The 25135-nt window shown below is 36.5% G+C and overlaps 1 protein-coding gene across 10 annotated transcripts in view; it reads left to right on the forward strand.

The window, feature by feature from the left end:
- The window catches only part of BAZ2B (bromodomain adjacent to zinc finger domain 2B), a 134107-nt gene that overhangs the window by 56207 nt on the left and 52765 nt on the right, over positions 1-25135 (forward strand). For all 10 annotated transcript variants that reach the window (XM_031053493.2, XM_031053494.2, XM_031053498.2 and 7 more), the window contains exons 3-5: positions 14102-14257; positions 23083-23244; positions 24768-24961. In XM_031053493.2, coding sequence (XP_030909353.2) covers positions 14104-14257; positions 23083-23244; positions 24768-24961 — 510 coding nt within the window. In that variant the 5' untranslated portion in view covers positions 14102-14103. The remainder of the gene's footprint in view (positions 1-14101; positions 14258-23082; positions 23245-24767; positions 24962-25135) is intronic.

Raw genomic sequence — 25135 nt, forward strand, 5'->3', positions numbered from 1 at the left:
TCAAATTGAATAGCCATTATTAAAGAACTTGTGAAGTAGACAGCATATATGAGAAATACATGTTTGTTCACACTGAGAAGAATGAGTAGGTAATGAGGAGACAGTGTTTATCCAGCTTGATGTACAAAGAGGTTTTTGGAGATGCTTGACCTATTAGTTCACCTGGATTGTTCTATATAGAGAAAAGGGTGTGGACAATGGAGTGACTAGAACATGTAGATACAGGTCTACTTTGAGGGGAATGAAGCAGTAAGATGCCATGGGGAAGAAAAGAAGAGGGACACAGCCTACATTAACTTGTGAAGGGGCTCTTCTCAAGTGGTGGTGAAGACGTGGTATTTCAAAACTCTCCTACAAAACAAGAGTGTGTTAAATTTTTTAACAAAATACTGAATTTCTCCTGTTACTAGATAAAATTCTGTATAACTTCATGTTCTAAGTAAGTAGTAATGCTCGATACTGACAGTATTTAAGAAATGTCCTAATTTGGGTGCCAGTGAAACATGTATATTGTCTTCCGGCAGGCTTCCATTCCCTCACTGTGTAACTGGCTTCTTGTACCCGCAAGATTTTTCCAGCATAATACATACAGTCCTGGCATTTTAGAAACATTTCCCTTGCTATTTTCATTTTTTGCATGCTCTGTCTCTATAAAGTGTCTTAAACTCAAAGCTCAGTGCGTCACAGCTGAACGTGTTGGCTCAAAGCTTCAGCTTAGCTTACTTAACCAAACTGGATTCCTGTAAAACAGGAGAGGCAGCCCTGATGGGTGCTGCCTTTCTGTGCCTGTCAGTTCTGTGTCCCACAAAGAGGGAAGTGGTGGGAGCAGCTGCAGTGGAGGATGCAGCTGCTCTTGCTGCACAGGGAAGGGCAGACCCTACTCCAGGGTGCAGCCACAGGCACTTGTGCACTTGATGTTGCTGTCCTCAGAAGTGAGTGTTCTGTGGCAGGAGTGGGGGGCTGCTTAGGCTTCTTCTTCACCATCTTGCCAAGGAGGCAAGCTATGGTTTTAACTTCTAGTCAAATGTACTAGGTTGCCTTTGCAGAGTGCCTTTAAATTCTGAAAGAATGGTTTATGGGAATACTGTGTACCACTGTTAATCTTTAAATTATTACCAAGCTTTGCCAAGTAAACAACACCTGATATAGCTGAAATGGACTCTGGTATTTAATCTAGTATTCTTTAATAATGTAGGAAAATGTAATGTTTACCAGTGGCTTTGGTAGAAGCCTGAGATCTAGATATGTATTCTGACAGTACTTTTGTTTTTGTAGATGGAAATATGGACAGTTTATTATCTTATTTCTCACAAGTATGTGGAAATAAAAATGCAATCTGTCAGGTTCTTTAACCACTTCCCTTTAAGTGTGTAAATAACTTTGAGATGTCAGATCTGCATCTGCTTGGTTTGTAAGAACAATATTGTGAATGGAGTCAGCAAGGATAGTGTTCTGACGTGGTAATAACTGTTGTGGCTCCTGTTGAGGCTTGGTTTTATTTCGTTGTATCTCAAGAACCGCCTTCTTATTCCTTCTAGTTACTCTTCTAAGGTAAGCTTCAGTTACAGTGGATTCCCTTCTCCCTTCTTGTTGTTAGGTTTGTTTTACTTAAATGTCTCAGTTACTGTAAAGATCATAATGCCTTAAAGAAACAATGAACAAATCAGAAAGCTATTTTGGAAATGAGGGTGGATGCCAGTGATGAAGCTGATGTAAATCAATGGGTAGTACGGAACACTTCCTTATAGAACTGGTTCTGGGTTTCCAAAGAACCACGTGAGTGGAACAATGTTAATGTGGAAACCATTTATCTCTGTCTCAGACTTGCTGCCTCAGACTATTAGTGGGAACCATTGCATTCCTGCTAGATGACACCACAAGGTGCTCTAAGGGTTTGAAGCTGAAGAATTAGCATTCCTCAACGATAAAGTTCTTTAATCGAGGTGCCAGAAGTCACTTAATGACATGAGAAGCTGATAGACTTCTTCACTATCATATAGGCTAAAAGTAGTCTTTGCTGGTATTGAGGAACTGAATGTACAATTTAGCTGTTTGGATTTTTCTCTTTGTTTAAATGTAAAACTATTAATATTAGAATAACGAGACTGAAGTTTGATGGTACTGTAAAACAAAATCAGGATCTAGCACAAAGCCTGGGACTGGTACAGTCAAAATCAAAAAAATCAAAAGATTTTTTTCTCCTGAGTGCTTTTCTGGAACTCTGATTTAGTAACCAAGAACTCATTTCGCATCAGAGTATGCTGGTTGTTTTAGTTTTAGCAATTTTGTAGGTGTAAAACAGTATCTTAAATAGTTAATGATGAAAAACCTCTAAAAAAAGTAGCAACTAATGCAGACTCCAAACTGTTTATTATAGAGTTGATTGACATCCTTGCCCCTTCCTACTTGTTGGAAAACACGTGTTGGTATGGTAGTCTGTAAGTTCAGGACTGCAAGGTGAAAAGGAATCCTTTTCTGTGCATCTTTATTGTTTGGAAGATTTATAGGATTGTGCCCATGAAGTAGTTCCAAGTTGATTACTTTGGCTAGTATGTTGTTCATACATATAAGTAGATATCTGGGCTTGTAGTTACTTCTTCCCCAAATTATCTTCCCCTTAGGTTATGCTTTTAAAGTTTAACTGTTTCGACTGATACTTCCATGTTTTCTCTGCCCATTTTTTTTTTTTAATATGGGCTTTTTTTTTCCTCAACATGTAGCAGAATAATACCAAAATGGGAAAATGCGTTTTGTAGTGAGTTTTTTTTTATATGTATGTTAAAACAGGTATGTTAAGTTTCACAAAGATAGGCAAAGTTCAGTTATGAAAATACTGACCAGTATGTTTGGCACAAGCATGAATTTTAGGACTTCGGAATTTGAACAATTGCCAGACAAACCGGTGCCAGCTTTTGCCATCAAAGGTTCAGCAAGACACTTCCCCTCTGTTAGTTCTTTTTCTGGAGCTCTGTTGGCACCTGTAATTGGAGCTAAGCCTGTATTTTGAGCTTGAGGAGTTGAACCATGGGAAGAGGTGTACAATACGATGGCTAATCTGGCACCAAGTTTGAGTGGCAAAAAGCAAAAGAACAGAAACTATACTGCTGACAGATGGAAAATCAGGTTTTGGAAAAGCATTAAAAAAAAAAAAAAAGGCATTGACTTCAGCTGTCCCAGTTTTGAACTTTTTGGCCACAGTGTGTATTTCTATTTTGTATTGTATTTCCCATTTAGTTCTGTATCTTCCCTGAGACATTTCTTAGAGAGTTCAAATGCTTGAAATTACTGTCTTGTGCAAATGCACTGGTTTATGTTTATTGGTGGGAGATGAAGAAACAAGTTCTGAGACTGAAAAGATTTCCTGAGCTATTAAGCAGAATTTATTTAAAATAAATATACAACCATCTTTCTGTCAAAGCATGTTTTTTTAGGGATTTTTCCTTAATGCAGGCTGAGTTTTAACAGACATTTTGAACACTATCTATTCAGTTAATATAATAGCTTTGAGACTTGCTGTTTTTCATAAACTACAATGTTTATTAAGAATTCAGAAATGAATTAAAACTGTAGACGAATTGTGCAGTGGTCAAGAATACCCAACTGTGAAGCAACATTGCTTCATCCTGTTTGTTGACTCTTGAATAATAAATGCCATTACATAATACTGAAGGAAGTTAATGTTGAGAACTACATACATAAACAGGTTGTTTCAGAATATAACTATTGAGTTGGTTTACAAAACAGTTGGCATAGTTTGCTTTTCTGTATTTTATCATGTTGATTTGGTGCTGATATGGAGTTGTTCAGAGAATTTATTTAAATGTAGCTGAGTTGAAAGTTTCTTACAATTGTAAGAGTTTTAAAAAGTATTAGAAGAAACAGAATTTGTGTTTTAAACTTCACTCTTGTTCATGTTTAATCAAAATAATGTGTTTGAGAATGTACTGGCCACTCCATCCCTCCCAGTCCACATCCTGTGGTGCCACCATTGTCTTTTGGAGTGTTAATCTAAAAGGTGACGTTTTTCCTTTGGTGCCATTTCTTAGTGTAGTCATTTGACAGTGGGCTTTCAGAACTCATTAGAAGGAATCTAAACTTGTGTTCTTGAAGGTTCCCATTAAGTTATCCATTATTTGAACTCCTTTAAGTTAAGCATAACAATATAACATTTGGATATATTCACTGGGTGTTAAACTTTTTGTGTGGATAATGGACTATTAGGTAATAAATAGTCTGTTGTATACCATGCACACAGCTTTATAAACACTGAGAACAAAAGAAGAATTAAAAATAGAAGAACACTAATTCAGCTCAGTAGATCACTTAGGGTAGCTAGATACCTTAAATACTTGTTTTTACTTGCATTTAAAAATAAAACAGTCAACAGTCAGGTGTCAGTACAATTTAGAATTACATGTAAAGACTTCAGTGGTCAGTTCTGTGATTATTTAGAAATGGCTTATTCTGCTAAGATAGTCAGGTTTAATTAAAGTGTTTTGCTGAAAGAAGAGGGCTTGCTTTAGCATCCTAGTCCTTTGACAGCCGTTCTTTTGCTGTACAAATACTGTCAGATAAAATAAAATAGAACAAAATGTTGGAATCTTACTTTCTGCTTGCTTGGGGTTGGATTTGGATGGTTGTTTTTTGTTAGCTGTTTTTCTTGAAAAGTCAGATACAAAATAGCTACTAGAAATTATTCCTACTTGTTTAGACAGTGCAAGAAATCACCATTGCTTATTTAGATAGCATCTTGTTAGATGATGTGCCTATAGAGGAGCTGGAAAAGCCAAATTCAGCTGTTATATGGCGAGCTTTCTAGCACATGAATGATCCTGTAATCGCAGGCAAGTTAGGAAAGGAGGTAGCATCAATGTGATCCAAAGTACAGTGGACCACAATGACTTTAAAATAGCATTAGTTCAGTAGAAGTTAGACATCTTAAGCTAGTATGTGACCTTGCTAAACTGGCTTGCTTTGCTGTGGAAAAAGTTCTTGGTATTTTTGCTGTTCAGACAGCTGGGCTTTTTTTTTTTTTTCACAGCTGGCCTGATGTATCTTATCGAAAATGAACACTTTAGGAGCCTCTGCTGGTGTTAATGAAACAAGACAAAGCATTTACCTCAAGGCAATGTTCTTCCCTTTATTCTTCCTAGACCATGATTTTATTGGATACTTGAAGTTGGAGGAAAAACAGTAGCAGAGGAGTTTGGTTAGCTGTTTTCATGTTAAAGTACAAAAAGACTCATTAATGCAGTTCTCAGTGCAAGTCCAGGTCTTTAGTTATGTGAGACCCAGGAACTTTCACCTGGCGCTGCCAGGACACCATGTCTGTCTTTTACTGTTAGAACATCTGATGTCTTTCAAGCAAGGGTGGTGAGAATTTGAAACAGATAAATAAAAGTATACATTTTTATTTCACACTCCTGATTTTAATGGATTTGTCTGCCACAGGGTTATTCAGACACTGTTTTCCTTCCTGTTAAACCCCAGTCAAAGCAAGTCTTTGTGGTATTATTTTGGCATTTGAGTTTTCCTGCTTTAAAGACCTGCTCAAGAAGTGTATCTAAAAAGACTCTGCTGCTGCACTTCACTGAGTGTTACAGTATCTTAGTTTCTATGATGATGCTACTCTTTTTTTGTCCCTTCTTGGTAAATTAATTTCTTTACCTCTGTGAAGTAGCTAGGTATTTTGTGCATAAGTAGTGCACAGTTGAATGGAAAGATTAGCTTGACAGATAGACATCAGCAGGCAAAAAGTTTGGATGCAGAATAAGGAGTAAACAGGATAGCTTGGGTAATTACACGCAGGAATATTTGCTGCAGATATAACATAAAGCTTTAGATATGAAAAGGGAAGACAACCAAGTGATTCTCAGGAAAAGGACCTGAAAAAGTCCAATTGTTTAGAGAGATGAGCAGGAGAACAGGATACAGGTATCCACAGAAGTAGGTGACAATGCTTGATCTCAGTCATAGAGTGCTAGACTACATAGTGGCCAGACAGTGTATTAGCAACTAGTCCTCTTAATAATGTTTGGAAAATGGGGGCCTGATGTTCATAGTACTGGGAGCCCTAGCACACAATTATGTTTGTAAGACTGTAGAACAAGGTGTAATTCTTTCGAGTCCTTAAACGTATATTATGCTAACTTCTCAAGGAATGCATTGTAAGGGTGCTTAGCCTTCCTCCCTGTCAGTTACTTTCTTGAGATTTCCTATAGGAAACCTATTTACATGTCTATTTATGGATTTAGTTCAGTTTCCTGTATTGTAACCTGCAATGAAAGAGGCATATCCACAAAGCATTGCCAACAAGGAAGCAATGCATTGTCTTTTTATCTCAGTGTTAAAAATTACCTGATTATAAAATGACTGGATAAATTGGGAACAAATCTATTGTATATCTCAGAATGAGAGGAAATAGAATGTTTAACATCTTATTCTTGAATGCAATAAAAAAAGGAATAAAAATGTGGGCTTTTGAATACCTCAAGTACTGCAGATAATCTTTATAATTCTTAATATTCTGATTATTTTTGCAGCTAACCTTAAAAACTGAGATTTTTATGTGAAGGTGCCAAATAGTAATTTCTGTAAAAAGCATGGTAGTGAAATCATATGCTTGTAGTTTATTTTTCATGTTCCTTCAACATTTAATGACTGATTTTTCAAAGTACTGTTGGAATAGGATTTCTAATGTGGGCTCCTGGTAGCTATTTCAGAGTTACCCTAAGAAAAATATTTGCAATGTATTTAAAAAATGTTGTATTGGGTATCAGTATGCAAAGATTGGGTAATACTCCGATTTTTGAAATCACAGAGGTAGGTTTAGATACAGTTTGCTCAGTGTCTTTGCAAACTTAAGTAATAGCATAAAATGCTATCAGCCTTGCTTCTGTAGAGTAAGATGTAGTAGTTACAATCTAGTGCAGATGAACAAAGTATCAAAGATTTGTAATCAGGATATAAAAAAAATAGCTGCGTAGAGAATGAAAGGTCAACTTTTTACAGAGAACTTGAAACAGGTTTTTAACTTGCCTAAGTTCAATCATCATGCACAAAAATACAATCCTTAAAAACTGGTATTCATTTTAAGTCAGTATAAAATATTGCAGTGCTTGAATTTTTATTGTTGTTATTATTATTATTTCCCTCCCCCCTTAGAACAGGAAAAGTTTTTGAAGTGTCAATTCTGAAATGATGAAACATGAATTTGATTAGAGAGTGGCAGAATTGACTCTTTCAGGCACTTCCCAAACTCAGGGTAAGTGCTCAATCTTTACATTTGAATGTTCTACAGTTACTATTATTTCAGCCTCTGCAGTCATGACAGAGTCCAGGCTCTGCATCAATTTTACGCAGTGCCAATACTTACTTGCTGTTTAGAATCTGCTTGGAAGTGTTGCAGTACAGGTATCTAGTGCTATTATCTCCACTCTATGAGCTTAGTCTCTGTGAGCCTGAATATGGTCTCTGCAGAATTGTACCATTCTCATCCTGCTATCTAAAGCATGAGCACTCATCTCCTTCAGCTGGACGAATTGCACACCTTTGCATTGGTCAAAGTAAATTATATGATGAGGTCCTTTTCTTGTCACCTGGTTGAAATTTGCTGCTGTGCAACGAGTGGTTTGTGCAGATTAACTGTATTAGCAGGCTGCTTTTGCAGGGTGAGCATTCCTGACTGTGTTCACATCTGTGTAAGAAGCTATCTCCAGTAATCTATTTTTCTGTTTTAAGGCTGGTGATGTCAGCTTTTCCTGTCCTAACCCAGCATAGAAGTGAAAACAACAGAAGGTGAAGGGGTGCTTATTTAAAATAAAAGTGTTGACTGCAAAACATACATGTGTAAAGTTATTAATCTCATACAGAATAGCAAATAATAGATATATTTGTGTGTGGAGTTTTTTAATTATTTTATTTATTTCAATTTATTTAAATCAGGCTCTCAGTATTGATATTTAGGGTTTGAAGTGTTTCTTTTGAATAGGCTTGGGTCATTTCAGCATTAAGTGATTCCTGCAGTGCTGTGTTGCCTGACGGGTGCTTGGTGTGGCCATTAATTTTTGTGGTACAAATCGGTTAGATTGTATTCCATGCCACCATTATGTAGCTTTCAGGAATATGTTCTGAGGTTTATCAAGAAGTGAGGATCATGGGGGATTGTAATTTAACCTGACCTGTGTTCCCCTCCTCTTTGCATGGAATGTAAAGCAACTGAATCATGTTGTTTGTCATTCATATTTTTTTTTCCTTAGCATAATTATGAAATATATAAATGCAGAAGTATTCAAAGTGAGGTTTATTTCTAACTAAAAATAACACAATTACTTACAAAGTAGGAGAGAATACAATCTTGAGTTGCAGTTTAATTTGCACGTATCATTTAGCGATGAGTTTATTTTGTTAGATGGAGTCAAAACAGGTGCACTTTTTAAAAATGTCACATTTTATCCTGAGTGTACTTAAAATGGCCATCCATTGCAGGGACTTTTTGCAAGGATTTTCAGGATTAGGTCAAGGGGGAATGGCTTTAAACTGTTTGATAGGAGATTTAGATTAGGTAATCATTGAAGATGTTCTTCCCTGTGAGGGTGGTGGGGCACTGGCACAGGTTGCCCAGAGAGGCTGTGGCTGCCCCATCCCTTGAAGTGTTCAATGCCAGGTTGGATGGGGCTTCGAGCAACCTGGTCTGGTGGGAATTTACCCTGCCCATAGCCGAGGGTTGGATTAGATGATCTTTAAGGTCTCTTCCAACCCAAACCACTCTTATTCTTTGGTTTCAGTAGATGAGCAACTGATTCCCTTCTGTGTTTCCAATTTTGGCCAGCTAGTCCTGACACAGTTATGTCAAACATAAGACTTGGATCTACTTTTAAATGGTTTTCAGTAAGTTACCTTATGTGACTAAAATCTGTAGAACTGTGATGTGATACATTTGTGAGTTTATGAGTATTTTCACTGCTATGGATTCTGTTGCAATCAACAGTGTGTTGTTATACCACTAATTGAATATGGCCTGATACTAGGAAGGGGAGCGCTGCAAAGAGCTTAGAGCATGGTGCAGGAATGCACCAGTTGCTTTGTACAGAGTAACTGACAGTAACATATTAAGGTCATTTGTGGATAGAAGTGTCTTCGTAGTTGGTATGACACCCATGAACACAAGCCAGTAATACTGCTGATTTACTAAGAAAAACTTTTTATTGTGGTGGCTTTTTTCCCCTGGAGAATTTTATGTGAAGTGCTTAGAGTAAATTATCAAAAGTGACATAATAACAATGAAGTTCTGCAAAACTTGAAATATTTAGCACTTGACCTGGCCTTTAAAGCTTGTACAGCTTCTGAGACACATAAAGGGAATCTCATTAGTTATATTGAGACTTTTATTTGAGTTTAAAAATCTCAGATATCTAAAACATTGTAGCAGGAGTAGACTGCATGTTGGAACGTGTATAACCAGACTTTATCACTAGAGCAGGGGGCATCTCTGGCAGCCTTCTGGGACCATGGCTTGTCTGTAATGAACTGCACCAGTTTCTCTGAGCACTGCACTTAGTTCTCTGTGAGGCTTTGGTCAGGCTACTTGCTTGTGTGTACTTTTGGGCGTACCACTGCATTTACACCCACTCTTCCTTGGTTCCACGGCCTTTGTGACATTGTGGTGCAGAACCTGTGGGTGCTGCTTGTGTGTACTTTTGGGCATACCACTGCATTTACACCCACTCTTCCTTGGTTCCGTGGCCTTTGTGACATTGTGGTGCAGAACCTGTGGGTGCTGCTTGGCCTGCTGGGTCACCTCCGCAGCTAGCACTCATAGTCTGCATTTACTTATTGTGTGCTGACCTTTTTGGGCTCTGCCCCACTTTGAAGGAAAAGAGCGAGATCTTTAGTTTTACTTCCTAAAATGGACCTGCATTTCAGATTTGTGATGAACTCTGCTGTCCTGGACCCTGAATTCTGAGATCCTATTGTGTGCTTCCATTCAGGTGCAGTATGATTAAACAACTTGGTGTAAGACAGGAGACCAGGAAATGCTGTGGGACTCCTCCAGTTGACAGTCAAATAATTGTTACAAGTTTTCGCTTAGTCATTGAGGAAGACTGAAGCATGTTTTTACGCTTCCACTTTCAGCTTCTTTTTTCATTGTGTTAAAGGTGATCTTTGTATAATGAAGCAATACATGTGAGTGGAGAGGTTAAACTGGAAGTTGGAGTTATGCCTACTCTTCAGATTTTTTTCAAGACCCCCTGTACTATAGTATATACTATATGCTGTATACTATAGTATTCACACATCCCAACTAACATTGATGGTATACTATATCTGTGATAGTACCGCATGAAGGGAGTTACTATCTGTTTAAGAATATGTTTTTTTTCTATGTTAGTATACATTTAAGTGAAGTTTTTGAGCATGGATTTGGTAGGTAATTTAAAGAAATCTTACTTTTTTAAAGTGTGGAAATGATTTGAATGTTGTTTCCTGTAGTAAACCCCCTCATATATTTAGTGTTCCTATTTTTATTAAACATCAGTAGTTTTTCCTTTGTGTTTCTGGGGTTTTTTTGTTTGTTTGTTTTTTTGTTTGTTTGTTTGGCTGGTTTTCCCCTCCAGGGGGAAAAAAATTTGTTGTGTAAAGGTGCACATACTTCCTACTTTGTTCCACATTAATGAGAGATTGCTTTCTGTTTTCATTGTGTTCAGTTGCATTCATTATTATTATTCACTATGGAAAAGTCTGGGAATATAGCTGGAGTTTTCAGGCAAAGCATTGGCACAAATCATTACACATGGAAAATAAAAATAATTTATCCCCCCCCCCCCCCCAATTTCTCTTTTACAAATGTGAGAGTTTATATAAGTATTGTCTGGTAAAATACACTAAGGTGAAACAAACAACTAATATATACTTGAGGTTAAAAAGAATATGGATCTGCTGTAGCGGGAATGGACTTTCCGAGTCACAGAACACAGTTTGTCTACAATGTGATTATTGCTGATCCTGACTAATGACTGTTTTGGGGATTATCGCTTTTGGTGTCAGCCATCTGCTGTGGTTAGAGTTATTAACTAAACATAATTAAGGGTTGACTTAGTTCGAAAGCAAAAGTATGTATATCTCTAGGAAAAGAATATGATTTCTTCAGAATCATTCAGAAACACCAAGATTCTAGTTTTCTATTTATGACTTTAAACAAGCAGTTGAATGAAAGGTTGTAAATGCAATCCCCCCAAAACCAACCTCCAACCCCATGCAAACTGAAAGAAAAAAAAAAAGAGTGGGAAGGGTGTGAGGAAGGAGGGGAGCCTTAAAAGGGCAGTTTATTACTGTTCTCCCAGTTCTTATCTGATGCTGTATTACCAGTTCAAGCAGATGGCTTAGGTTGGTTAAAAGCTTGCAAGTAAGCTAAATTTACATTTCTGTATTTAAAAAGGTATTGATTTACCAAGGATATCTTCCCATTCATGACAGCAGTGTGGCTTTCTTATAGGTGGTTTTTAACTATGCTTATTTACAGATGGTAAAGACTTACTTTAATGTATATTTTTTTCCTTTTTTTCTTTTTCTTTTTTTTTTGAATAAATTGGAGAGTTCTGGATGTTTTGTCAGGAAACATAAATAAAATACCAAATTTCAATCCTGAGTTTTTAATGCAGTACATTAAAGCTTAGAAATATGTTCCCTTTTAAATGTGGTTACTGTAATAATGCCATTAGGATGTGTTTATAATTCACTGTGGGCATCCTTACAAAAATGAAGACCAGAATACAACAAAAACATACTTTTTAATGCAACAACTGCTTGTTTGCCTCACCTATATTAAGTCATTCATAATGTCTAAATGAAATAAATGTACTTTGTTATATTAATTTGTGTATTTGTAGATCTCTGTATACTAAAGATAGATTTTTTTTTTTTTTTTTATGTGTGTGAAATCGTATTTGCAAATACTCAGACTGAAATCTGCAGGTAGATTTAAAACATAATCCCTTATGAAAGGGATTTCTATTAAATATTATCCATAGGAATAATTACAAAATCGATTCAACGTAATATAACATCCAAAGTCTACAGTATGTGTGGATTTTTTCAGTGGCCTGCTTCCACTGAGTAGCAGTTTAGCTGAATTATAGTCAAAGATTACTGAAAATCAATGAGGCATTCTTTAGCCATGGATAGAAAATGTTTAATTGGAGAAAAGTGTGCATTTAGGAGTCCTGAATTAAAAATTTAAAATGTTTAATAGTATTTGGCCTTGATAAATTCTTTGTAGGAAACAGTTTCTATAATTTCTACTATTGGTCTGAAGAAAAAATTCATAGCCCCCATATTCAGTGTAGGAGTAAATACTCTTTTCTACCATATCTGTGTAAGTTACTGATTTTTCTGTATTTGCAGAAAAAAATATTTCTTCTACATGAAAATTGTATGTGTTAAATGGAGCTGTAAAGAACAAAAGCAATGAAGTCTTTCAGTGCTGTTTTCTGCAGGGTGGTTGTTTGTAGTTTGTGTAAAGGGTAGGCAATTCTATATTATAAGCCATAGTTCCCTTGTAGCGGAATTGTTTTGATAGAGGGAAGAGTCTGGAGACCTTAGCTGGTACATAGGAGTTGCCACATATGAAAACTATTTCTGATAAGGAATTAATGACTTAGTTAAGATAGGCACAGTGTATCTTCCAGATATTTTGTGTGTTTCTGTATGAGTTTTGCTTTCTTACTTCCTCTGGCTTTCTAAGATTCATTTTTTGTGGCTGAGAGGAAGCAAGGGTGCTGCATCTTTCTTGAGAAGCAGGTAACAGCTCTTACGCTGCCTTTCCAAATGAGTATTTGTGAAGATGCTGTTTTAACATAACTTGGGTCACAAGTGCTGTTTAACACATCAGTTTTCTGAATTGATTAAAGTTTGTGAAAGTGTGTCTCTCTGTAGCTGGCATTCTGTTTTACAGAGTCTGGGAGTGACATTTTACAGCAGTTGACTTCCGCTTATCATTTGGCCTCCTCACATTTCCAGTGATAGGTCTGAGAAAGGGTGTTGCCTCTGTAGCTGAAGGGGAACTCCAGTACAGGTTCCAGTTTCTCAGGAGCTTCCCTGTTAGGACTTAACTGTGCCTAGTCTTGTTTCTTTTGTAGATTTTTTCCCCACCTTATACTCTGATACTGACTCAGGTCAACTGCGGTCCTGGCAGATTGCGCCAGATAGTCTTTAGACTTTGCTACCACTGTGCTTAGCTTGGCTGGAATTTTAAAGTATTTGAGAAGCTACTTCTCAATAAGTAGCATCATTTTTAGTAACAACTTTGTTGTGTGATTTTATTTTTGAAATATGGATGCTTGTTCAGTGAAGTAAGTCTGGTAACTTTATTTTATATAAAAACCTTACCAGGAATAAAAGCTAGCAGATTACAGGAGTTCTTATGTTGATACTGTCTCACCATAATTGCTGGGTGTTTTCCTAAATTGAGAGAGTAGATATGGGCTGTTTGGCATGCATTACAGGTTCTGTAAAGCTGGGGTCTGTCAGGGAGCAGCAAGAGCAGGACTGCGTTGTAAGGAGGGACAAGGTGGCAGTCAGGGATGATGCAGACAGTCCTTTTCCTGACCCTGGCACAGTCTCTCTGGATGTGAATGCTGTGCTGGTCACAGGATCCAGAAAAAACCAAAGGAATCTGTCGGGCCTGGGGTCTACCCACTGGTCTGATTGGGATTGGAGAAGGTAGGAGCTGATGTAGTCCTTGGAGCCTAGGCAGGAGGTGTGGGCACAGCCCAGTATGTCCTGATTCAGGCAAGGGCTGAAGGTGCCAGCCTGAGCTGAAATGCAGCTCTTGAGCAGTGGGCTTGATGATCCCAGGTGAGGCTGTTTGTGTTCAAATCAAAATACTATGTAGCTCTTGATAGCACTACTTAATTCCCTTACTGTGCTGGATTCCCCTGATGGCTGAGTGCTGTTCATGTGATGCACCTCTCATGTGAGCATCTTGTAGGAACTACACCAGAATCGAGTGCAGATCCTGAGACATGGTCAGCACAGGTACTCCTGTAGACTCCTTGTGAATTTAATTTCCTGCCATAGAAGACGTTTATGTTCTTTCTTACAGATATGGAGTCTGGAGAGCGGTTAGCGTCATCGTCAGTCTCCTCTACTGCAGCTGCTTCGACTCCAGCATCATCTACACCATCTGTAGCTTCAGCTGTATCGAAAGGTGGCCTTTCCACTGGAGCTGCATCACTCAGTTCCACAATCAACACATGCGGTAAAAATGATTCAATTATATATTGCAATGCGATTTTTAGTGTTTGTCAACACTTGTAATTATTATTACAAGTCAAATATAAAGAGGTTGCACAGATGCATCGAAGAAAAATGTTGGGCTTTGGTTTTGCTTATTTTCTAAGCTACATTAATATCATGTGAATAAATTTCACATAGTACTTGTTTACTGAAGGAATGAAATTAATTTGAAATTGCATATTTCAAATGTAATCCCCAGAAGCAAGGATCAAATTAAGGATTTCTCTCTCAAACTTTGTGCCACTTTCAGATTAAGATCTAATAATCAACTTCTTGAATATATGTCATGTTCTCAACAGTCAAACCCAACCCCTGTTATGTTTTTATATCTGGAGAACAGCTTCTTCTAATGGAACTTGAGATTGAAAGGGTGAATTTCAAAACGTCATAGTCTTAGATAAGTCTTGAATTAGAGTGAAACATCTTGCCTTGAATCATAAACTTATATGGAAGATTTCTCCATTCAAGAATTTTTTGTGAATTAAACTCATATTTCAGTTGCTCAGTCTTTCAGAAGAGGTAGTAAATAAGTCTTCCCTGCTGTTTCTTTCTTCACTTTGAAGAACAGATCATAGAAATCCCTTTTTTTTTTTTTTTTTTTAAATCTGAGTGCTGCTGGTTCTTGCAAGGTGTACAGTAAATAGGAAGTTTTTAGTCTTAAATTCATGGTAATCCACTACTTTCAGATCAAATTTGGCTCTTGCAGTAGAGTGAGCAAGTGTGCATTCTCCAAACTAAAAATCTGTTCTGCCCTCATACTATAGAACCACTGTATTCTGAGTGCCCTACTACAGCTTGCATTTGTCAATTTGCTGCTTCTTTGGAAATAAAAAGAGAATTCAGAACATCTGCATACTTAGAATTATGTCTCAACTATTTATTTTAATTACTTTCAGATCAGCCAGAAAAGTTCTTAACTAAAACTGATCCAGAACAAGTAACGTGGTTTATTTTTCAATAAAAATAAATTTTTCCTTTGCTACAAATTCAACTCCAGAAGACTTCTATGCCTGCATTCATTAGCTTCTGCCACTAAAGATGGTTCTCTGTGGTGGTTCCCAGAATGCAATAGGAGTTCATTTACATGTGGCTATAGATGTACAGCCCCAAACTGAGGATTTATGTGACTAGTTTACCTGTCCTTGCTGCCTTTGCTTTGTAGATATTACAGAGTGTAATTTTGTGTCTGTATATGCATTGTCTGTATATAATAGGGTATATATTTGGTCTGTTGTAATACAATAAAACTAAAGCAGATGAATAATGTAATAAAGATACTAAACCATCAGTTTCTTCATTACAAAATCCCAGTACTCCTTCAGTAATCTTTGAAATTTTATTCTCAACTTTTGCTTAAAAAGCTTAATTTGTGTCTGATAGCTAACAGGGACTCGTAGTAATTTCCAGTATTCATGGGTTGTTTCCTTTTTGATTTTTATTTCTTTTAATGGTCATATTTTTTACCTGACTGCATCTGGTCTTTAAGAATATATATATTTTCTCAAGGACACTACAAATTCCTAAAACCAAGCTGGAATGTAGTTTACTGTCAGTACGCTCCCATCAGTTTTATTGATGAGTATATCCATTTCTCTGTCTGACACAGTACACTATGGTTACTATTGCATCCACTCTGAAAAGGTATACACTGTCCTGGAGAAACTTGACAGAAGTGTTAGGCTGTCAACGACCTGCAGACTTGTTTACCAATGAATGACCTGACTGTATGAGCAACTTCACTGAGTCAAAACTTTCTTGGATTTACAAGATACTGTGTAGTCAAGACAGACCAGTACTGTAGCCTGTTCCTAAACTGAGATGTTATTCGCTTCTGTGATGTTAAAAAGAAAAAAAAAACCCAACTCTGATGTCAAATTACATTCACATTTTAAAATTCATTTTTCTACCATCTAATAAAATAGTTTAAGAATTAACAAGACGTCTTAATCCATGCATTAGAGAGCTTCTTTTTATTCTAATTCACCTATTTATTTTCCTTTCAGTAATCAATAGTCTGTTAAGTAGTCTCTACAATAAACTTGATTTGCATACCCTGTCAGGTTCCAGTGATGCATGGTGAGTTAGGACTGGGAGTCTTTATGCTTTCCAGGGAGATTACACTACAAATAAATTATTTTGGCATATTCCCAGGTCAAATACACAAAGCACCTGTGTGAAACCATTATGAAATATATCACATACGGTTAGTATAATTGGTTAATACAGCACTAGTTCCTGAATAATTAAAGCATTCCAGTCAAGAGATACTTTACTTGCTTTCGTCTTACTCACCCATTGCTGAAAATAAGAAGGTGCATTGTAAAAGAAAATTGGCTCTGGAAAAAGATTTCAGTTCATTCTCATGAGAGTGTTAGCAACTTTGGAAAAATATAAACCAACAGCCTTTTCTCACATGAGTAATTGATACCATAATTCAATGTTTTGTCTTCATGAGGAGTAATAATACCAAAGTGTGAAACTGTTCAAAGCTGAACAATCAAGTCTTATTGCTTTGATATTTTCAGACTTGAAGGGATTTTTATTTTAAAATTTCAAAGAGGAGGAAGTTCATTGACTTTTTATTTAAAAATAAATAAAAAAAATCCCAAACCAGGTGCTGCTTCTGTCAAAGCAAAAATCTTCAGTTTTTTTGTAGTCCACTATTTCCCCTTGAATGGACCCACAGGGTTTTAAAAATTGTGGACAGAAATGCACAAAGCCAAAGCATTGTTTTAATTGGAAAAGTCTCTGAATTTCCACTAAATTTTCAGATTTTTTTTACACACCAACTACTATTTTGTGTTTCAGGCTTTCTATAAAAATGGCATTCTGGCTTCTGAAAAAATGCTGAGAAAGATCAGATTTAGTGCCTCTATTGTAAAACTGTATAAACAAATGTCTTTTGTGGTTTTTTTTTTTTAAGTCCTTGGTTTTATCAGAATTTTCATATGAGGCTTGTAAATATTTATTGACTTGATTTTTTAAGGATTCTTAATGGTGACAATAGCAAAATTGAAATGGATACTTAAAAACTAAGTGGGAATTCACAGTGTGTGGGATTTTACAGTAGTTGCAAATGTTGAAGGAGAATGTGATGGTAATAGCATTTTACACTGAGGGACATTCCCCACTACTATGAAATCGTGCATAGAAGTTCTTTGAAAGACTTACTGTTGCTGGGAGGAATGTAGAAGGCAAACTTTGCCAGTACTGTAATGATTAAAGAACAACACAGAAAGGAGGAAAATACACATTAATTTCTGTCACCCTAAGCAGTTCCCTAGATTTGCTGTGTAAGTTGGAATGTCCTTAGCATTGTTAGAAATACCATGTTATTTTTGTATTTCTGCTGGTTGTGCATTGATGCTTTGTGTTATAAGGCATTATTTAAGCATTTATTCCTTTTTAGCTCTTTTGAAAACCTCATATAGCACCGTGAAGTTCATTAATATTAACAAAGGCATTCACAGTTATCATTCCTTGTTACTAAGAGACCAGCATTGTTGAACTGTATGTTGCCCTTTAGAGTAATGCTTTTAGTCATTTATTTATGTTAGTGGTTAACAGAATTTCAAAAGCTGTGCTCAAAAATATTTAACCTATTTGAAGTGAGTCAATAATGTTGAGGAATGTGGTTTAATACAAAATTTTGCAAGGCAGAGAGTGTTTATGGCAAGTTAGTAACTTGAAGAGTAAGCACTAAAATAGGAAATACTAGAATTGTGAGATGGACTGTTGATGTTTTTAACAAGTAAGAAAGAAAAAAATGTCATTACAGGTAAGTTTATTGTTAAAAAAACTTTGTTTCCATTTTTCCTTTGTTTTATTCTGTGTTTTTAAATGCTTATTTAAAAATTAATGGCTTCTCTTCTCTGGATGTATTAGATAATAGCTTAGGCAGCACACACTGCAGCTATTTTCTTTTAAAGGCCAAGGTGATGCATAATATCATGTAAAATCACCTACTCTTTTTTGTTGCATGATGAAGAAAGTTGATAAACTTAAGCTCAAGGGATATTTTAACTTGACTTATCTTAAAAGTATTACAAAACATTACAGTGCCTTACTGCTCATCAGCATCATTGTCATGTTTCCTAATTGAACTGTGTAGCAGATGGTAGCTAACATGTAGTATTACTAGTTCAGTATGGACATCACTTGCATTCAGTATATATCACTTGTACCTTGGAAGAAGGTACATAAATGGGGTTTAGTTTTGTTTTGCCTTTTATTTCTTTAAATGCAATAATTAATTAACTGAAATTGAAGACATTTGAACTAAGTTCAGCAAAGTGAAATACAGTGTTTTTAAACTTGGGCTGAAAATATGAAGAAATACTCCCTGTATACATCACAAACCCCCCAGAAATCTGATTTTGGTAAGAGGAATTTCTCTGTATTGTATATGCAATATCGGTATTATGTGGCTTTGTAGGTGCTAATAAATGAAAAATCATAGGGAATGCACCTGTGTTCATAACAATTAACATGATAAGATACTGCAATCAGGAGATCACTCCAAAATTACTCATTGTATATAGTAACACAATAAGATAATTCAGAAAATCTACGAGGAGGAAAAGAATTAGCAGACACAGTCAAGTAATGGTTTCTGTGTACAAAGTCCTCCAAAAATGCATTGTGCAGATGCCTTTGGTGATCAAGTGAGTTTCTTGGGAAACACGGAATGCTTGGTCATTTGGATGTTGTCTTGAGTTTACAGAGAGAAGCGCTTTTAAGTTTGTAAGATCATAGGAAAGCCCAGGTTGAAGGCCTTTAGTCTAGGCCTCTTCAGGAGGCCTCTAGTTTGAAGAGCAGAATCCATCTACAGGATCAGACTATGTCACCCAGGGCCTCACCTGGTTTGGTCTTGGAAACTTTCAAGACTGGGACTGCATAGCGGCTTGGGACAACCTGCTCTGCTTCAAATAAATGCACAAAGAAGAGAATCAGAGATTGAAAGCATTACTGAAACCTGAAAGCAATATTGAGAAGTCAGTGTTCTTGGGTGGCATCTTGTAAAGCCTGTAGTCTCCCACCCCTTAGAATATTAACAGATTGCACAGGAAAGATGAGTACAAAATGGTGCATCTTACTTCCACTGTAAGACATCAGTTAGCTAGTGTTTTCTGTACTCTCTAAATCTTACCTCTGAGCATAAAGCTTTATAAAGTAAACTAAATACTGTAATGCATTTTCCAAAGTATGCAGTTAAGTCAAAATGCTTCTTAATTAATTTTTTTCTGTAGTTTGAAGATGTATCTGCCAAGAAGTGAGACTCTTGAAGAGACTTCTCCTTTTCTAGCCTGGTCAGTCCCTGCATGTCCATCTTACCCCTCCAGTACTCTCCTGGTAGAATTTAGGACTGTGGGATTTCACCACCAGTAGAGTTTAGGAGTGTCAGATTAAATACTGGTAAAATCCCACAGCAGGTACTGCAGAGAGATCCCAAGATATTTTAAAAATTTTGTGTGATATAAATAAGACAGCTTTGGCTTATTATTATTACTACTAATAGTTTGTTATTAATGCAAGAGGAGTAAAAGCAGATATACCTGCAAAAAGCAGAAGCATCTCAGAGAAAAGTGTGTAGAGGTGAAATAAGGAGGGTTAAAGTACTTTCCAAAGCAGTGAATACTGATTCATTTGTAATGTTCTCAGTATTCTTTTTTTAATTTGTACGAAAGATTGATTCAGTTGTAACAGCCATCTCGCACATTAGTACAGCAGCGTTAACAGGTGCTTGTTTTAAGCTTTGTTGTAAGGGATGGTAGCTTTTTATCATAGGTTTCATTGGCTTTATTCCATTTTGCAAGAGAAACTTTTCTACATGGAAAAGATTTCTGTTGAAGAAAGAATGAAAGAACTCTGCACCTGACCTTCGACAATTTTGTGACCTTCTCTTGATGCTCTTAGAAACTTCAACTAAAGTTGAGGCACTCATGTCTGTAAAGGTGGCTTTTTATTTTCATGTACCTGGTTAAGTGTGTGTGTGTGAAATAAAAAATCTTACTTTGGTTCATCTGTTTTATTGAAGGGTGGTATTTTCCATAGATCATGATAACCTAATAAGTAGCTTAGAAGTTACTTTAGGCAGTCTGGCTGTATGTAGTTACAATCTTGCTTAACCCTTGAACAGCACCTTTGTCATTAATGTGGTAGCAGTTTGCCTGCATGGGTACTGTCTCATATATTGTCCAGTGACCATTGTTTTTACCTTTCTTGTCTAGTACATTTCAAGGCAATAATTCTGTAAATTTGTGGGACCACTCAGAATACATATAAAACTACTATATATAGCAATATATGCTCAAGTTCCAAATTTAAGATAATGTGAAGTGTTTGCAGATCAGCTACAGTCTGCTTACCATACCATGCTGAAAGTTTTGGAATTGTTGTTCCGGCGTGTCCAGACTTCTGTTTTGATTGCTGGTGTTCTAGCCATATTTTGTGTCTTTTTAGCAATTAAAATCTTCCATTTATAACATTTTAAAATCACTGTGATCTATGCTTTTACTACAGTTTCAGTGTCTGTTGACAATGGCAGGTTAAAATTTATTAGTGTTTTTCAAATGTCATTTATGTATTTATCGAGAATCTCAATTACCTGGTAGTTATTTCTTACTTTCTTTAACACCTTAATGTATTTCATAGCAATATGAAAAAAAAAATTGAAAAATGCATTAGGCTAAATCCTGCTCAGCTATATATTTTAATTCCTTTAATTACACTGGCAATTTTTTTTGTGTAAAGTGGCAGAAGTTCTATACATACAGCACAGTTATCATCCATGAAATGTATGATAAAACCCCTAGATATTTGTGTGGTGTTTCCTTTTTTTTTTTTTGTAAGAAATGAAGCATGCTGGTGAGCCAAACCACAGATTTTGCTCTCAGCTCTTCACAGGGATATCATGCAAAACTGTTTTTGTCCTGAATGTATGCCCCAACTTAAGATATATTTCAGGGTTGAAAAATTAAAAAAATGAATCATAATTGCACTTTAAGACCTAAAGAAATAATTTTCAAGCAGAAGAAAAGCAGTTAATCACAGAAGTCAGAAAATACTTGCTTACCACCTAATCCATCCTATTACTTGTGTAGATTGCACTTTCTGGTGTACGTCTAGTGTTTAGTGTTGCATAAGGAAGTTTTCACTATTAAGACTGGAAAGTATATGCACAGATCTGATATTTTAAGCATTAAAAAGCACTGTGTCTTAACAGTTGGGTTTTTTTTTATAAATAGACTGTACCAAGCCACTTATCATTGCTACCCTTTTAACACCTTCACAGATTTGTATGGCCAGTATAGGACCTGGCCAAGAGATAACCATCTCTTGCATGCATTATTTTACGTGCACTTGCTTGTTAGATTTAGGTTTTACATTTTTAGCCCTTGTCACAAGGGCATTTATGTGTCATGTTTCTGATTTTTCTGCTGCTTGTAGTGTGATATCATTTCTGCTCTCATTAGTGGTGGTGGAGAGAGTTAGTTTTAAGAGAAGTTTAGAAGAGATTTTTCTTTCTTGAGAAAATACAACTGCATCTTTTTTCAAAGACATATATTTTCCTTTCTCATAGATATAACTTTAACATAAGGTCTTCTTTCTAAAGTTTCTTTCCCATCAGAGGGTATGAAAGGTTCTTCCTTAATTATGCTTTGTATTTTGCTTTTTTTTCAGTTGTTGACTTATGTGTTACAATACGTTGTAGCTGTTATTGCAACAGATATAAAAGATGATCCAGACACTTCTAAGGGATTCCTCTGTGCAGATGTGCACACTGTTTCTGGGCTCTTGTTTACGCACAGAAACCATTATGACAAGCAGTGCATTGGATATTTGCCTCTTACAGGGCTGCTTAGGCTTAGCAGTGCCTTATTAAAAACAAAACAAAAACCCCAAAACAATTTGGTCTTGCACAGTTTCAAGAATTTTCAGAAAAGGATTGTATAAGGGTTGCATAAATATTTTAAATAGTTTCTGCTATAGTCAAGAATGCTAAAAGTTCAAAGTTGTAGGGACAGCATCAACTCATTTGAGTTTATTTTCCTGGAAAAAGGAAATAAACTACCATTTAAGATGGAAGCTTAAAATAGCGACAAAACAAAAAAGAACGTTAAGTTTTAATTTTTTTTAATAAGAAACCTGTATTTCTTGTTAAACCACTTGAATTTATGCACCAAGCAGCACAGAGTAGCGTTGTTTCTTGTTGTGAAACAACCATTTTAATAGGGATGTTACAGAAAAATACAGACTGCTTTTTTCCAGTCCAGGATAGAAACCTCTTAGAGTCAGTATAGAGCTAGAAGATCTGATGTTAAATATGTAATTTCTTGGAGAACTGTTTCAGATATGTATTTGTGGTGAAGGTCTTGGAATATTCCAAGACTGGGATTACAGAGGTGATTTCAACCTGTTGTGCTTTTTCATAGCTCTGATACAGAAAGATACATTGAAGAGTGACCTGTGAATATTGATCCCATTTAAAGACAAGCAGTTTTATTTTTTGGTGATTATTGTCACATAGCCTTCTATGCAGTATTTACTTTCAGATTATATGTAAATTAAAAATGCATTGGAATCTGTACCGGAGTGACTTCAGTGGCTTAAGACAAGAATTGCAGGAAATTCATGTCACCTAAGAATTTCCCGAGTGTTGTGTTTTCTTCTTGCTCCTGGATTTAGTAAATCTGCTCTAGATTCTGCGCAGCAACATGCTTACAGAACTATTTACATACATTATTAGAACAACTGAAGTTTGTTTTTATTTCCTTTGTGGTCCAGAATGGTGGCGAACAGCGGACACACACTCTCGTCCCGGGGCAGCTTTTTTCCCACCACTCTTGGGAATTCCACCACTGTTTGCACCTCCTGCACAGAATCATGATTCTGCTTCATTCCACTCAAGAGCTACAGGAAAAAATAGTCGGAGCAGTACAGAAAAAGGTAATGGCTAAAGTTGGAGAGGGAATAATAGCACTGAACTTCTGCACAGGCAGAAAGATGTGGAATTTGAGTTTTCTACCTCATCGTTCTTCCCATTCCTAAACAGTTTTGTGAAAATAGATTCTGTTAACTAGTCATGAGCCATACAGTTACTCCCTTTCTTCTTCTTCCACAGTTGTCTGGGACTGAGCAGTAGGGGAAAAATTTCTTTTAAAGTTTATGGTTTGATTTAGGAGGCATTTTATTTCTCTAGTGAATGCTATTCCTCTGCATATAAGCAGCAGACATCAGGAAGTAGTTTTTGGGAGGTATTGAGGGGAGGGATGGCTACAGCTACAGGATCTCTGTGAAAATGGCCCAGTTACATTAGAACAATTTTCCTGCATTTCAGCCTGTATTTTTATGTGGTGGTATTGCACACCTTTTGAAGGTGTAAGATACATTTGTTTCATACTAGGTTTGTTCAGCTTAGAGGAGGCTGAGGGGTGACCTTGTTACTGTCTGGTTTCCTCATGAAGAGGGTGGTGAGGGAGGTGCTAGTCTCTCCTCTCTGGGGTCCTGTGACAGGACCCAAGGGGGTGGCGTAAAGCTGCACTGGGGGAGTTCATGTTGGATATTAGAAGGATGATGTTCACTGAGAGGGTAAGCAAGCTTGCCAGGGAAGCAGTCATGGCCCCAAGTCCATCTGTGTTGGAGAACCGTTTGGACAGTGCTCTTAGAGCTGTGGTTCAACTTCTAAGTTGTCCTGTGCACTGCGAAGTCAGAAGTTGGATTTGATGACCCTTGTGGATCCCTTCCAACTTTGGATGTTCTGTTCTTTATTCTGTGATGTGGGTTTTTTTTCTGTTTTGTTTGTTGTTTGTTTTTTTTTTTAATACAGTTTTTGTATGGTTTAGGACCTGATGTGTGTTTCAGTCTTGGGAATGCAGAGTAGTAAGTTTTTCTGGTTGAGGTATTTTCTTAGAGAACAGCAGTTGTCATGGCAGATACGTAGGCAAGCTTGAACGTGGATGTTATTTGAAATAACATTCCCCAACTTCCCCCCAGCCTCATTTTACACGTTGCGAAACTCGTATCTTGGGCTTCATTTTGTTTTCTTTGGAGCTTATTGATACTTCAAAATTGTAAACAAATTATTCTGTGAAATATTTACTGCATTCAATATCTTATTTTTTGGCCCCTGACTAAACTGAAGGATAGTTTGGACTTAAAAATGGGCAACTTCAGCTTTAATTTTTTTGTCTTTGTTTTTTTTTTTTTTTTTATTTCTCCTTACAGTGTTAAACGTGTTTGTCCTTTAGATCGTGGGAGCTCTGCATGTTTTACTTTAAATAACTCCATGAGTGCATCAAAGTGACTCTTAGATGGCAAATTTTTAATATATGTGGGGAGTAACCTGTAAATAGTCAAATATCTTCCTAATGTGTTTATGGAAGCTGGATTACTGTGACTGCAACATCTCAAAGAAAGTATCTGCTACTTCAGCTTTTTTAAGTGTTGCTTTCTAAATCTGTCATCATAAGGTATAAATGGATCACTGAATGGGAACAGTACTACTGCAGTATCTGGTATCAGCACATCTGTACTATCCACTAGCATTGCAACATCTGCAGGACAAGTGAAAGCTATAACCTCAGGAGTGGGAGGCCGCAAATACAACCAGGAGCAAAGCAAAGTTCAGCTTTTGGACACCAGGGCTGATAAAATCAAAGATAAGGTAAATATACGGGGGAAAAAAAAATAAGATTCGGACAAAAGATTGACATGGTAAGTGTTCTGCCTGTGCATACAGCATCATCATTTCTAAATGTTCTCTTCCAGTACAAAATGTTTAAATGTATGTTGACCCAAGCACTCCTGAAGAACTTTGCTGGCCAAAACTACTTTGTCA

The sequence above is a fragment of the Melopsittacus undulatus genome, chromosome 4 (assembly GCF_012275295.1).
Source record: "Melopsittacus undulatus isolate bMelUnd1 chromosome 4, bMelUnd1.mat.Z, whole genome shotgun sequence".
In the NCBI taxonomy this organism is placed as follows: Eukaryota; Metazoa; Chordata; class Aves; order Psittaciformes; family Psittaculidae; genus Melopsittacus; species Melopsittacus undulatus.